The 16,457-nt window shown below is 36.3% G+C and overlaps 1 protein-coding gene across 1 annotated transcript in view; it reads left to right on the top strand.

Annotated features, from left to right (window-relative positions):
- The window catches only part of LOC131026901 (arsenate reductase 2.2), a 67,994-nt gene that overhangs the window by 337 nt on the left and 51,200 nt on the right, over positions 1-16,457 (top strand). The window contains exons 1-2 of the mRNA XM_057956912.1: positions 1-37; positions 445-583. The exon at positions 1-37 is cut by the window's left edge and continues 337 nt beyond it. Of these exons, the coding sequence (XP_057812895.1) occupies positions 1-37; positions 445-583 (176 nt within the window). The remainder of the gene's footprint in view (positions 38-444; positions 584-16,457) is intronic.

Genomic DNA, 16,457 nt, shown 5'->3' on the forward strand with positions numbered 1-16,457 from the left:
TCCAACAATCCCCAAATGTAGCCATCATTGATGTCAGGTAAACACTTCTCAATTTCGAGATTTTAGTTTTACAGTTCAATTTGCTTTTCATTTAAAATTGAAGGCATTCCTCAGGTCAATGGCCATATCCAATTGCAGTAGCCTAGTCTTTTGGATACGTTCTTTTCAGGATTGAATTTTATATTTTACCCCGTTCGAACCCTAACCTCATACATTTTGGGATGTGATGTCAATCCATTACTTTCATTTAGCCTTGAATCTTTGGGTAGCTGTCACTAGTGTGTGGTTTTTTTCTCATTTCAACGTTGAAAATGTTTGATCGGGAATTGATTATGGGTCTCTGCTAAATAAATTACCAGTGATTACCCACTCAACTTTACACTGTTCAACAAAAACCCAATTTGATTGTCACAGTAACTGTAAGCATTTTCTTTCCTGTTAAAGGGACGAGGAGAGGAAATTTGATGGCCACATAGCAGGCTCCCTTCACTATGCAAATGAAACATTCTATGAGCAAATCCCAGATCTTTTGCAGAAGACGAAGGAAAAAGACACTCTCGTCTTTCATTGTGCCTTAAGCAAGGTAAATTTATACTCAGGAATTTATATGGTTGGAATTTTATGTTAAACTTTTGTGGAATGTTTTAGGACAGCAGTATATGAGCCATACGGAATTTGTACAGTTCAAACTCTGTACGAAATGTGTATGTTGGAACTACATGAGATGTTTTTTGAATTTTTCTGCATATTTTTACATTTCTAATGAATTATTATTCCTAATGATTTATTGGTTTACGCTCTTCATAACCCATATTTATAAGCTTTAAAAACCATGGAATTTATACACTTTGGATATGATTCTCCTATGTGGGAAGCATCCGTGCAAACTCACATAGAACTGATCCATCTCATATGAATGTTCATCCGTGTTATAAATGCCTGAAAATAATTATATGGTTTTAACTTTTTAGGATATTAAATATAAATAAATATATGAGAAAATGGAATCATATTGCAGGAAGTCCTTGTTAAATATTTGAGTGACACATAATGTGTAAGGTTTTTTACAGCTTTAATGACTAATTTGGGATTTGTAGAATGATGTACATATGGAACTGGCAATCCTTGGGGAATTTCTAACAATTTGTGAATGTTTGTAAATGATGTTGAATTTTGAATGTCCGTTTTAATGCATGTTTTGATTGTTAAATAATTATCAGGGTTTAAATAATTAAATGGCAAAACAAATAACACCAAAAAAATGGGATGCAACAAGCAACTATAGATGGCACAATCATATTGTAGAGGCTGTAGCAGGGAAGACTCCATGCAAAAGAAACCAACGTGAGAATTGAGGAGTGTAGGTCACCAATAGTGGACTTTGAACCTCGCACAAGGTGCAATAATCCTTAATCTCATGCCATAATGCTTCAGCAATGGCAACACCTTTAACCAATGCCTTGGCAAAGACAACTTTTACAAATTGGCATGTCTTCTGCTAGAGAAGCAACAAATCTTTTGCTACCTTTGATGTACCACTCGAAGACTTCATACAAAGGAAATAATTGCAGAGAAAATATTGTAAGCCGTGGTTGAGAGATGTTGACCAGCAGATTGCATATAAACAGGCTGAGCTTGGGTGACTGAAACAAAGGCTTAAGGCTTCAAATGTGACACCAGTATATGCGCTGGCTGTGTGGGAATGTCTTTATTGCCAAGAGGCTTCCATGCCTCCTCCCACAGCTGCTCTGTGTGCCTGAAAATGCCTTGCCCTTTGTGACTACAAAACACCATAAAAGACCATTACATAATGGTTGGTCTTTGCTGCTCAGCTCCAAAGCTGGAATCCACACAGGAACTATGGATTTTACCTCTGCAAATTAGAATGAAAAATCCAAACCAGCAAATGAAGTGGCCAAATATTTTCCTCTGAATATGGATTTTTATTCAAAAGAACAAATGGGTAAGGACAATTCTGCCCTCTGCTAATTATTTTTTTGCTTTTTCACCCAAAAATCTGTACAGAACAGAATTCATATAATTTACAAGAGCAAAAAAATTGCAAGAAGAATGAAGTTACCGTTATTCACCAATTTCAAAGTTAATGATGATGACGATTTGACTCCATGACACTCTTTGATAGATCTATGTGTGGAGTCACTTAGATGCGAGAAGTAATGTGCAACTGCTGCTCTAAACCATGCTGGATTTTTGCCAGAATTTGAATGAATAACAACCTTTTACAAGTGAAACCATTTAGCATACATAGCAATGTCTATCATTTACAATGAGAGTGTAAGTAATGTACATGGAGAGCCTTGTATGTATAGGCAAGGATGAGGAGGTAGACAAGTTGGATACAAACAATTGACTAGTCCTCCAAACATGAAACGCTTGTAAGCTCACTTGACAAGTGTATGTGCAAGTGGCAAGTGTGTATGCACTAGGTGCCTCACCAAGTGAAGACACGTCTCAACTAGATTAGGTGAGACAAAATGCTAAAAGTCTGTAAGTGGATATTTAAGAAATGTGAATAGGACTATCTCCAGGCATGCTATAAGCTAACTAGTTTGATAAAGTCACTATTTACACCAACAAGAGACAACAGCCTCAAATCAATGCTTTGTATAACTGGGCCGAAAGGTCCGGTCCCGAGCTAACCTTTGAGGTATAGTAATGAAGTTAGCATTGCTGATAAGAGTTTGTGGAATGCATATGTGTTGAGGTGACCAATCTGTGAGTACATGCTATTATAGATATAAATTGGCATTTTTCTGCAAGTGTTGGGATTTGTAATCAGTTATTGAATTTCACAGTTGAATAGGCAACCATACGGACCATTGGTTCATGTCTATCATACAGTGTGGTGGCCTACCCTATCTGTACCATGATCTATGAGTCTACAGGAGTGGGTGACTTCAATCAATCGGCCCATATTTTGACTGGATATGAAATGGCTTTGTTCGGTGCTCAATCTATTAGTAATAATGGGGATTATATTCATCACCATAGGATCCTTATTCAACATCACTGCAGTTTCCTTTCGGATGGCTGCAAGGACATGGCACTCTCTTAGAAGATGATAGGGTGGATTGTTGATATTCTCAGTTTAGAAAAAGACTGATGCTTTCAATTGGTGATTTGTGCACAGGCTGTTTATATGGGGCAAAAAGGTGCTTTCCAGTGTTCTCAATGAAGTGATTTGAATAGATCATGTCTTTTTGACTTAGTAAGTGTTGAAGGATTTGTTGGTTGAGCGGCCAATGAAAAAGAACTGTTTCTTGGATATGGGTGATTGCAAAAGGACCAAACCAATTAAATCACTATCTGAAAAGAGAAGCTGCTAAAGTGAACTTGTCATGTTTGGGTTTCAGCTGGCGAAATTAATAAGTTGAACCTGCAATAAGTTTTTAGCAATTCTTCAATAATAGTTTAGTGAGATTCATTGTCTATACAAATGACAAAAATATCAACAGGAAAGGTTTTACATTTTCTTCGGAACTTTGGGCCTAGTTATATTAAATGGTATTGCTTATGCGCTATTAGTGAAATTTAGTAAATTAAACTTATTTTGTTTAGAGACCTCAAGCTTTCACAGTCCATCAAAATTGCAAAGAATTTTTGGAAAAGAACTGCTTGGAGATGTATGGACTTATAGAAAATACAACCTACTTCATGAGCATTAACTCAACATATAGGCTTAACAATGGTTAGCTTGAATTTAAATGCTTTTGTGGTATAACAAAAGGAAGGGCTATTTTCGTATGCCCAGGGGCATGAAATGTTGCAGCAACTATTATGTTCCTGGAAGCATTTGGCTTGGAATTGATTGAGGATCATCTATTATTTTAATTTTTTCTCTTGGAAATTATGAGCTCCAACAACTTCCTTAACTTGCCTTCAACTTCAATCTGTTTATATTTCGTGGGAACCCAGACTTTCTGCAGACAGTGAACATTATCTGAGTCAAATGCGGAGAGCATAGTCACTTATAATTTTTTCAAGTCGGTGGATGTAATTCCTGAAAATTACAGTCATGATCCTCGAAAATCTGGGAAATGCACTGCAGTTCAAATGACATTCTGTAGTATACAGAGTTTCCCCACCTAGTAAGGAATATCACAAGGCATCAGTCTTCCTCTCTTATTGCCCTGGGAGGCATTACTACGGTGACAGAAAGAGGTGGAGTGTAATGGTGTGAGTGTGTTAACAAAACTATTAGAGCCAACATAGGTTTTAAAAAAGCTAAAACTATGAAATTTTTCTCAAGTAAATACAATAAAATAAAATAAATTCTTCGTAAATTATTAAAAATAATTCTTTAGTAAATAAAATAACTTTTAAGTAAATAAAAATAAAATAAAGCAAACAATGTAAATAAAATAAAATAAAATAATTCTAAATAGCTCTAAAGTTAAATAAAATAACGCTCAAGTATATAAAAATAAAAGTAAAGTAAATAATACAAATAAAATAAAATAAGCCGTAATTAGTTCTGAAGTAAAATAAAATATCTCTTAAGTAAATAAAATAAGTCAAGACTAGTATCTCTTGGCATTTTGTAGATAGATGTATTTAAGATATCTATACTAGTAATAATTTAATTGTACTTGGAGGAGCCATACATGAACTAACCTACTTTTTCACTGCCATTCTGAAAATTTTCTCAGTAAAAGGTCCTAGACATAGAACTTTCCTGGTTGCTTCGTAAAAGCATGGAAGTTTATAGGAATTAATTATGTTTAGTTACCATATTGAATGAGATCCAATAGTTCTTATCAATTAGGCATGTAGTTTCTTTGTGTACATCTCTTCATTCTAAAGCAGTGTTCTATGGAGTTTCCTGATAGGGGGATGTGGGGACGGGGGGTGGCGCAAATACATATAGTACTTGAAAAATTAGTTATTAAAAGATGTGTAAGGAATAAGTATAAGAACTATAAATGAAACTTTTTCACACTATGTAAAGTTTACACTAATAAACATCAAAAACATGAAAATGATTGCATTGAAGATTTGAAATTTGATCATTAACTATTGTGGGCAGGGTTTTGGAACTTTAGGAGCAAAGTGCAAACCAAGAATAAGTATTAAGAATTGCAAATGAAACATTGGCATACTAATTGAAGTTTAAAGTTTTAAACTAATAATTAAAAAAAGTTAAAAACATAAAAAAACATGGAATGATTGCATAAAAAATAAGAATGGTGGGTGGAGGTTTGGGGTCAAGGGGTAGTGCCCCTTGTGGGGGTCTTGATTATGGCTTTGACTATGAACATGCAGAGATTTGCAACCAAGGGATATGTATTATGTAGATTTTTATGATCATGATTCATCATTGGCCTGTTACTTGTTGAGATTTATAGTTTAATGGGGGTTTGGGGGCAACGCCAAAATGAGGTTGAGGGTAGCACCCCTTGCGGGGGGTCAGGGGCTGACAGAGAGTTGTAGAGAGATAGGTCTAGATCTGGGGCGAGAGAGAAGAGAGAGGTAGAGAGAGGGGATAGAGGAAGAGTGATAGGGAGAGACATAGGTCTAGAGTTCAGGGCAGATTAAGAGAGTGAGATAGAGAGAGCAACAGAATGCTGATAGGAGCTTGCTAATTACTGAAATTTGATTGGCTGAAAATTTATAAATCTTACAAAACCTAAAATCTACATTATAGCTCTTAGAGATCTTAAATGAAATGTAACTTAAAGTATAAGATGTCTTTTTACTTTCTTTATACAAATGTTATATTTCATGTATATATAGTGATGAAGAGAATGAGACCGACTTGAAGACAAGGATTCGATTTTCACAAAATTTTTACCATTTTTTGCTTAGGGACTGAGTTTTTGAGTGGGGGCTATGGAGACTCCTAGGCATCCCCAAGACGACCAGGGGACTCTTACGCATCCCTGGGATGTCTGGACGTCCACAATGTCCCCAACAAGTCTTTGGCAACCTGGCAGTGGTGGACATATGGTGCGGGGACGGCCCGTCCCCGCATCCTGGAGATATTTCCATCCCGGAAACATGGGGTTTTGAAGGGGACGCATCCCCATGGTTCATTGTTCTAAAGGGACTTTATTTAAGTGGTCTATAATTGTGTAGCAACTCAGTCTTCAATTCCTGAAACTCACATGGAATTCCTCTGATTTCTTTATATTCAAATAAAGCATCCACAGTTTCTTCAAACGATGCTTGGGAAATAGTTTCCTGAAATTATCAAAACCTGATTCTTTTACTATCCCTGTTTCATAATTAGTTTCTAGCGGGAATATCCGTTTCTGTTTACTTTTGTCACTTTTTGCTAGAGCAATTTCTATGGAAGCTTATTTGATCAGAGTCTGTGAATATTGAAAATCAAAATATTTGCTCCTAAAGCTGTAAATAATCAATTCCTCTCTCCTCATTGCTTGTCCTCTTTCCATCTTTTCCTTTCTGCAGTCTTCCTATTCTTTAATCTTTTTAACTCTTGCTCCATTGATTTATCATTGGATTTTTCCACAAATTTTCTTTTTCTGAATCGATCAATAAACTGTGCAATGTCTAGCATCTGTTCAACCTTTCCTTTCAACATATTCATATTTTTCCTTATTTGTTTCTGTGGGTGGTAATAAGAACCAAAGGGTTGATCCTTTCCTAACCTGACGAAAAAGATAAAAATTCCAATTTTCTCCACGTTGCCTAGAAGAATTGGTTAATCTCAAAAAAGTTCAGAAAATCAATAACTGATGCTAAAGTATTCTTCATAGTAGAAGATGCACTTTCGTAAAGGAAGCTATTGTTTTGGTGTGTGGGCTTATAGATTTGTCTTCAGGATGCTTATGTTATTTTGGTCTTGTGGTTCTTAATAAAATCATTTCATTTCAATATTACTTTTCTTTCAGTTTCTCATTTGTGGACCATATTGAAGATTTTAGTGTATGTTCTGGTTTTTAATAATACATAAAGAAATTCTGAAAATTTGGCTCAATGATTAGATGATATCTTGTTTGCTTAGTTAATGTCTTTACAAGGTTTATCAATCCTCAAGTGGACTACTTTGGGGAAATGGCTATCCACCTAGGATGCACCAATGCATATGTTACTTGCATACACCATAACCAATGTATTGGTGCATCCTAGGGGCTGGATAGCTGTTTCCCTACTTTGGATAACAGCTTTTTTGTAGACCTTGAAATTTAAATACAAGAGACAAAAAATTTAATCCTCATGTTTGGCTCTAATTGTCTTATTTAAATCTCTTTCCTAGGTTTGTGTAAGGTTCCCTATTGGGGTATACCTGATTTTGCCCAAAGTAACAATTCCAACAACATAATTTGTTTACAAATAGTATTCTATAAATAAATCATCTAATAACTATTGAACTTTTAAAGTAAATAAGCAATTAACATGCAGTAAATGATAGACAATATCTCCTATTTGGATCCATTCTATAGTTTCCACTTCCAACAACCAACCATACTAGGGATTGGAGGGGAAAGCATGATAGGATGCCCATAAACTGTTCGCTACAACTAAGCCCAAGGGCACAAAACATCCAACTAAGACAATTCGATCCCTTGGCCCACAAGTGGTAGGAACTCCCATCCATCCAACATGGGATTGTGTGCTTACATTCCTGTCTGCTGTCTCTCCCTAACATGTTTCCTTCTAATCCATATATGATTGTTTGTAGGGGAATAAATAAATAAATTTTCTAACTATAGGATGTTAATGTAAATAGCTAATGTCGGACTCCTTTAGGACCAACGCAATTGTCCAAGACAATTTCACGTCGATTTAATAAAGCAATTAAAGACAACAATTAAGAGTTGTAGAAATATATTGTGCCAATATCATTTAATAACCAAAACCCGCCACCCTTGGTACGTGTAATGAAGAGACATGATGCTTATGGTGGACGACTCTTGGAAGAGTCGTGATGATTAAAAGAACATATCGGGTGTATATAAGACGTGGTCTCCATCAGCCAAAGGCATCGAATGATTATTACATAAAGCACATCAGACATATATTATTCTACAGCAGTTCCACAAACAGCAGTTCGTGTTCTTCTATAACAAGACTGATTTCATTCTTCAGCAACGCGCTCTTATCATCAAAGGACATTAACTGATATAGAAGGAAGACCGATAAAGAAGAGATCACTATATAGCAGTCTTCAATTATACTATAGTTCGAATTGTTCATTGCAGTCTAGGGTGAATGCATTTTGTCACATAGCTTCAAAGTGTGAAGCATCTCATTGTAAAAACTCTTGTCATATTATTGAAAGTAATTGAGACTCCTTGTTGCTGGGTTTTTTTACCTTCAAGAGGAAGGTTTTCCCAGGATAAACCTTGTGTAGTTGTATTTGATTTACTGTCTATCTAATCTGATCATAAAACTTAACATGGTATCAGAGCCACAGTGAAAGAAGATCACTGCAATGAATATGTTTACCTCCGATGCATATGTATAAATCTATTTATTAACCTTCTATGATAACATTGACAGCTTGCTGGTTCGTGAAATTGCCATGGTTATTAGTTTCACCTTGCAGCAAGTGTCGATGCCGTTGCATAAATAGAGGAGTGAAGGGTCATGTCCACGTAGGGGCATGACTTCTACGTGGCTGATGCCACGTAGAGTCATGACCCTACGGGAACATGACTCTTCGTATATCGTTCACCATTTAGTTAACTTCATTTATGGTGCTCGGGTTAACTACTTCGACTGTCATCAGATGACGATGACAGTCACTATCTATGTCTTCTGACTTCGACAGTCATCGGGATAATTCTTCTGTAGGAAATTTGCAACATGTCAATTAATATATATATATATATATTACTTGCTTCAATCTGAATGAGGCTATATCCTTAACACTCCCTCTTAGCAAAAGAGGATTGAATTTCATAATTAAGTTTAAGGAACAACATTCTATACATACATATTCATTTGACATGATCATTCACTCAGTAATACTTACTAGTGAAATACTTCATATCTCAGAAAGATATGAATTATCTGATATCCAGCACTTTGGGACAACAACTACGTGATGTCTAATCAGATAACAACCTTGATCCTAGTGACAACTGTAACATTGTCATTATCACAAGTGAAATAATTTTAGTATCATGATATCCGGCACATTCCAGGACAGCAATTTAATGTAGTCAATCATGATATGATTGTTATCATAATTACCGACACATTTCGGAACAAACACTAATGATAACAATTTAATAGCTCAACATAACAAATTTAGTATCAAGATATCCGGCACATTCCGGGACAGCAACTTAATGTAGTCAATCTTGATAACAGATCGGGCTATTGTGAAAGTCGTCACCTTACAATAGTGATCTCACACTTACATCACATGAAAGATCGTCACCTTTCATGACATAACACATACATGCAATATTGCATCCAAGATATTCATGAATATATCAAATTATATATGGTTAAGACTCAATTTCAATTATAATTTAGTCATACCAAGTTTACCTCTAAAGTACTCCACTTTCAACTTTGCAAGAGGTTTGGTGAATAAGTCGACACTTTGGTCTTCAGTGCTGATGTAGGTCAATTTGATAACATCTCTGTTACCATATCTTTTATGTAATGGTAAGGGATTTCTATATGCTTGGATCGATTATGAAAAACTGGATTTACAGAAAATTTGATGCAGCTTTGATTATCACAATGAATCACAGTGGGGTTTAGGGGCTTCCCAGATAGTCCAACTAGCAATTTCCTTAACCACACTGCTTTACGAGCTCCCATGGAGGCAGCCATATATTCGGCTTCAGTGGAACTCTGAGCAATTGCTGACTGTTTTCTATTAAACCAGGATATCATAGCCGATCCAAGACTAAAACAACACCCTGTTGTACTTTTACGATCAATGGAATTGCCTGCCCAGTCGGAATCAAAATACCCTTGGAGTTGTATCTCAACATTTTCATACTTCAGGCCAAGTCCAATAGTACCATATTTGATTTTGAATAACCATTTTGAAGAGACAACTGCTTTGTCTTTTGGTCTAGATACAATGTCCCAGACATCATTTTTTTTTAAGATAGATTGGTATTCCTCAATCATTGCATCTTTCCAAGCTTGACGTGTTAAAGCCTCTTCAACATTTTATGGTTTAGATTTTGTAAGCTCGGTCATGAGTGCAACATAGCATGATTGACTTCTTGTTTTCTTATTCTCTCTAAAGATTTCATCAGGTTCCACATTATTTTCTTCAATCATCTTTCTTGTCCATAGTGGTCTTTTCTTGTTGTTAGGATTTTCAGCATTCTCAAAATTAGATGATTGAGGTTCATGATCTTCTATGCTATTCTCCCTCTGATTCTCAATTGTAAGATTTTCATCTGATTCTGTGGTTTGATCATCTTCAGCACTTAGAGAGAGTTTATAAGCAGAATCTTCTTCAAATTTGACATCTCTACTGATTTCAATAGATCTTCATCTTGGAATATAGACTCTATATCCTTTAGTGGTTTCACTGTAGCCAACAAATATGCCTTTCTTCCCAGAGGGTTCTAGTTTGGTTCTTTTTTCTTTAGGAACGTGAATATACATGTGGCAACCAAAGATTCTTAGATGGCTTAAATCTGGTTTATTCCCTGTAAAGGCTTCTTCAGGTGTTATATTCTCTAGGATTGAATGAGGGCATCTGTTTTGAATGTACACAACTGTATTTGATGCTTTAGCCCAAAATGAGATATGTAGATTTTGATCATGCATCATGGCTTTAGCGGCTTCGATGATGGTTCTGTTTTTCCTTTCTGCAACTCCATTCTGTTGAGGATTATAAGGTACTGTACACTCCCTCTTAGTCCCAACAGAAATGTAGAATTCTTTAAAATTTTTAGAGATATATTCACCTCCATTATCTGATCTTAGAGTCTTTATTTTCTTCTCAGTTTGATTTTCCACTAAGGCTTTAAATTCTTTGAATTTTAATAACACTTCATTTGATTCTTTGAGTTTTATGAAATAGATCCAAGTTTTCCTAGAGTAGTCATCAACAAATATCACGTAATACAAAAATCCCCCCAGTGATGGTAATGACATTGGACCACACAAATCAGTGTGGACAAGTTCTTGTACAACTTTTGATTTGTGTTCACTTGATGGAAAAGACCCTTTTGAGTTCTTCCCTAGAGCACATCCTTTACAAGTTCCAACATGATCAGATTTTAGATTGGGTAATCTTGTGGTGATCTTTCCTATAGAAGGTAGGGCACTAAATCGAAGATGTCCTAATCCTCTATGCCAAATTTCATTAGAATTTGATACTTCATGATTTAGTGCTTGTTTTTGAGTAAAACTACCATCTCTAGATCCTATAGGAATATCATTCTTTATGTTAGAATTTTTAGGCCAGAGTAGAACTTTATCTTCATGGAAGGTGACGTGATATCCTTGATCAGCTAGTCCTGAAATAGAGACCAAATTCCTTTTGATACCTGGTACAAAACGAACATCTTTCAATTGTAATGTAACTCTTGTTCTTAATTGAATTGAGCAGGTCCCAATTCCTTTCACTGGATAGGTAGAATTGTCTCCTATTGTAACTTCTTCAGTTTGAGTGCCCTTCAAAGGTTTCAAATTGATCTCTAAATTCGGTTATGTGTCGTGATGCCCCGCTATTGATTATCCACATATGTTTGTTTGAATTTAGTGCACTTGATAAGGCTAAGAAGAATAGAGGATTCTCTACTTCCTTGACTTCAGCTATGGTTGCTTGGGCTTTCTTTCTTTTTGGGCAGAACTTGTGAGTGTAATTAAAAACTACATATATGAGACCTAATCTTGACCAAGTCTTGGTACCTCTGTAAACTCAAACCCACGACCGACATAGGTCTGAAGCCTGAGAAGAGAAAAGATGCAACATGCGTTCATTATCTGATTGTATACCCGCTGCCAATGTACAGTCTTTCTTCTTTTCTCGGGCCTCCATAGATCGATCACCACCCAAAAATCGTGTGCTAGGGAAGCACCAGTCAAGCAGTGTATACGCTGGCCAAATGATTGCTACAGTCAAGAATGGCAGAGAGACCACTTGATACAGCAGTTGAATCGGTCTTTTATTGTACTGTCACCAACAGAAAAGAAGCCACCGCAAACCGACACTTATTCCATGCCAAGTTTGGTTCAGATGTCACAGTCGCCTCAAGTCGAATGGATGTCATGGTTCAATGCAAAGTCAGAAAAGCGATCGAGCCTGTTGTGAACAGCTTGACTCAAGCATGAAATTTATGTGATCCAATAAAGGGATCTGAATCTACCAATGCTACAAACATAAGGAGCTATCCAATAAAAATGCCTCTATTCTATCTCACTTTTCTCTATTATTCTCTTATCCCAGCTCTGATACCATAGTAAGGAATTTAGATAATAGATAGAGAAGACAATAGTCTGATAATATGTAGTCAGGATAGACTTTAATGAGATCACTGCAATGAATATGTTTACCTCCGATGTATATGTATAAATCTATTTAATAACCTTCTATGATAACATCGACAACTTGCTGGTTCGTGAAATTGCCATGGTTATTAGTTTCACCCTGCAGCAAGTGGCGATGTCGTTGCATAAATAGAGGAGTGAAGGGTCATTTCCACGTAGGGGCATGACTTCTACGTGGCTTATGCCATTTAGAGTCATGAGCCTACGGGAACATGACTCTTCGTATATCGTTCACCGTTTAGTTAACTTCATTTACGGTGCTTGGGTTTGTTTACGGTGCTCGGGTTAACTACTTCGACTGTCATCGTCACTATCTATGTCTTCCGACTTCGACAATCATCGGGATAATTCTGCTGTAGGAAATTTGCAACATGTCAATTACTATATATATATATATATATATATATATATATATATATATATATATATAGATTACTTGCTTCAATCCGAATGAGACTATATCCTTAACAGGATCAAGAGGGAGTTCTGTGTTTCTTACAACCCCCAACAAAATGGGGTTGCTGAAAGGAAGAACAAATCTATAGTTGAAGCTGCAAAAGCTATGGTTCATGATCAAGACCTTTAGATTTTTCTATGGGCAGAAGCCTCTAGAATAGTAGCTAGATTTGTGGCTTGTGGCTTCTCTCAACAAGAGGGAATAGACTACGAAGAAACATTTGCCCCTGTTGCTCACTAGACTTCGATTAGAACCATCATTGCCATTGCAACAACTAAGGGATGGAAGTTGCATCAGACAGATGTGAAGACTGCCTTTCTCAATGGTGTGATTGAAGAAGTCTACATCGAGCAACTTGAGGGGTTCGTGATTCATGGGAAAGAGTCTCATGTGTGTAAATTGAAGAAAGCCCTATATGGTCTTAAACAGGCTCCTCAGGCTTGGTATGAAAGAATTGACAAATACTTAGTGGGTTTGGGTTTCTGCAAAAATGATGCTGATCCAAACCTTTACTTCAAGATATTCAATGGTGATATGTTGATCTTGGTACTTTATGTTGATGACCTATTTGTTACTGGAGAAGATCATCTCATTGATAGATGCAAGAAGGAGTTGACTTCAGAATTTGAGATGAAGGACTTAGGACTTATGCACTTCTTTCTAGGGTTGGAGGTGTGGCAGAGGCCCAATGGGATTATCCTAAGTCAAGGAAAATACACCAACGATATCTTCAAGAGATTTGGAATGAGAGATTGTAAATCTATGTCCACACCAATGGAAATTAACTTGAAGAAATTAAGGGAAGTTGCAGCTAGTTCAAATCTTGTGGACCCTACTATGTATAGGCAATTGATTGGGTCCCTGATGTATCTAGTTAACACTAGACCAGATATTTGCTATGTAGTAAGTGCACTTAGCCAGTTCATGAGTGAACCTAGACAGATACATCTAGTTGCAGTCAAGCATATCTTGAGATACTTGCGTGGCACAGTTGGATATGGCTTGAAATACTCTTCCAGTATGGACCTGATTCTTGAAGGATATTCTGATTCAGATTGGGCAGGGAGTGTTACTGATCGAAAGAGCACTTCTGGTTGTTGCTTCAACTTGGGATCTGCTATGATTTCCTGGTGTAGCAGGAAGCAGTCTTCAGTAGCTCTGAGCACTGCAGAGGCAGAATACATTGCAGCATGTGTAGCAACTCGCAAAGCAGTGTGGCTTCGTAAGCTCCTTGCAGGATTGTTTGGTCAATCATTGGAGCTTACCATCATACATTGTGATAGCCAAAGCTGTGTAAACTTTCAGTCAATCTAGTATTTCATGACAAAACGAAGCATGTAGAGATTCAGTACCACTATATCAGAGATATGGTACAAAGGAATGCTGTTCAGTTGAGATACATTTGTACTGAGGAACATACAACTGACATTTTCACCAAGCCTCTTGCGAAAGTGAAATTTGTGCATTTTCGAGACAAGCTTGGAATTGTGGAAAATGAAGCTCTTGCTGAGAGGGAGTCTCAGCATCAGTAATTACTTGATATGTATTATAATGCATTCTTCTTTGTGAGAGAAGTTTGAGGTGCAAGCCCTTGTCATGCATTCTTCTCAGTGAGAGAAGTTTGAGGTATCAGCCCTTGTTGAGCATTCTTCTATGTGAGGGAAGTTTGAGGTATTAGCCCTTGATATGCATTCTTCTATGAGAGAAGTTTGAGGTATTAGCCCTTGTTATGCATTCTTCTATGAGAGAAGTTTGAGGTATTAGCCTTTGTTGTGCATTCTTCTCTGTGAAGAGAAGTTTGAGGTTTCAGCCCTTGTTCCACACTTTGTGAGTAGGTATGGTGGATCCACCCTCTGCGAGTAGCCATGGTGGTTGTCACTATGTGACTCAGTTATCAAGAAGGACTCCTCCCTAGCTAAGAGGGAGTGTTAGTGTAAATAGCTAATTTTGGACTCCTTTAGGACCGAAGCAATTGTCCAAGACAATTTCACATCGATTTAATAAAACAATTAAAGATAACAATTAAGAGTTGTATAAATATATTGTGCCGATATCATTTAATAACCAAAACCCGCCACCCTTGGTACGTGTAATGAAGAGACACGATGCTTATGGTGGACGACTCTTGGAAGAGTCGTGATGATTAAAAGAACATATCGGGTGTATATAAGACGTGGTCTCCATCTGCCAAAGGCATCGAATGATTATTACATAAAGCAGATCAGACATATATTATTCTACAGCAGTTCCACAAACAGCAGTTCGTGTTCTTCTATAACAAGACTGATTTCATTCTTCAGCAACACGCTCTTATAATCAAAGGACATTAATTTGGTTTAGAAGGAAGACCGATAAAGAAGAGATCATTATATAGCAGTCTTCAATTATACTATAGTTCGAATTGTTCATTGCAGTCTAGGGTGAATGCATTTTGTCACATAGCTTCAAAGTGTGAAGCATCTCATTGTAAAAACTCTTGTCATATTATTGAAAGTAATTGAGACTCCTTGTTGCTGGGTTTTTTAACCTTCAAGAGGAAGGTTTTCCCAGGATAAACCTTGTGCAGTTGTATTTGATTTACTGTCTATCTAATCTGATCATAAAACTTAACATAGGAATCTAAATAGATTAGCGATTCTCATTAATAACTAGATCAAAGACATATAAAAGTTATATATTAGACAATATATTCAACCACATTGCATACCAATTGCTGCTAGGTCATATTCAACCATATTATATTTTTTATTTTTATTATTTTATGTTTTAATTTTGTTATTATTTATTATTAAATCCTATTTCAAAAGAGGGACGTTACAGTCTGCTAGTTCTGTTTTGACAAGGTTTCTACTGTGAGATTAATTTGTGCATATTTGCAATGAAACCAACATATTGGCTTATAAAACATTTTAGGAGCTTGTGTGCTTTTGGGTCTCTTTGCATTGTGATTTTCTACCTATGTACAAATGTTAAAAGTCATAAAAAAATGGCCTCTTAGGAAAAATAGTCATATGCTTTGTTGAGTTGTGTATTTCCCATGTAGTGAAAATCCTACAACACTACACTACAAAAGTCACAGATATTTATGATTAATATAATGTTGGGTTGTAATAATCCCTTATTTAATGAATTGAGAGAAGGAAGGCTTAGAAAGTTAGAAGCCATACACTTACCAAAAGCTTTGCCAATTGGGAAGGAGGCTAGATGGTGAAAATTTGAAGTAGTGGATTTTGAGATTGAGAAAAATTGATCCTCCTCCACACTAACTATAGTTAATTACTCACTACAGGTGGCAAATATGCTCTGCCTTGAGTGTAATTGAAGAACATTGCTCCATTACATTGGCAAATCATCTCCATGAATTGATTTTGTGCTTTTGATGCATCTTGGTTGGCTTGTTTGTTGAATTTGGATTGAGCTCTAATACCATGTTGAATTTTGCAACACAAGCCTGCAAGATCAAATAGAAAACTAGAACACCTCCCACCAATGAGAGTAGCAAGAAAAATATGCCATATTCCTCAAAAGAAAAGAT

Source organism: Cryptomeria japonica, chromosome 1, assembly GCF_030272615.1.
Source record: "Cryptomeria japonica chromosome 1, Sugi_1.0, whole genome shotgun sequence".
Taxonomy (NCBI): Eukaryota; Viridiplantae; Streptophyta; class Pinopsida; order Cupressales; family Cupressaceae; genus Cryptomeria; species Cryptomeria japonica.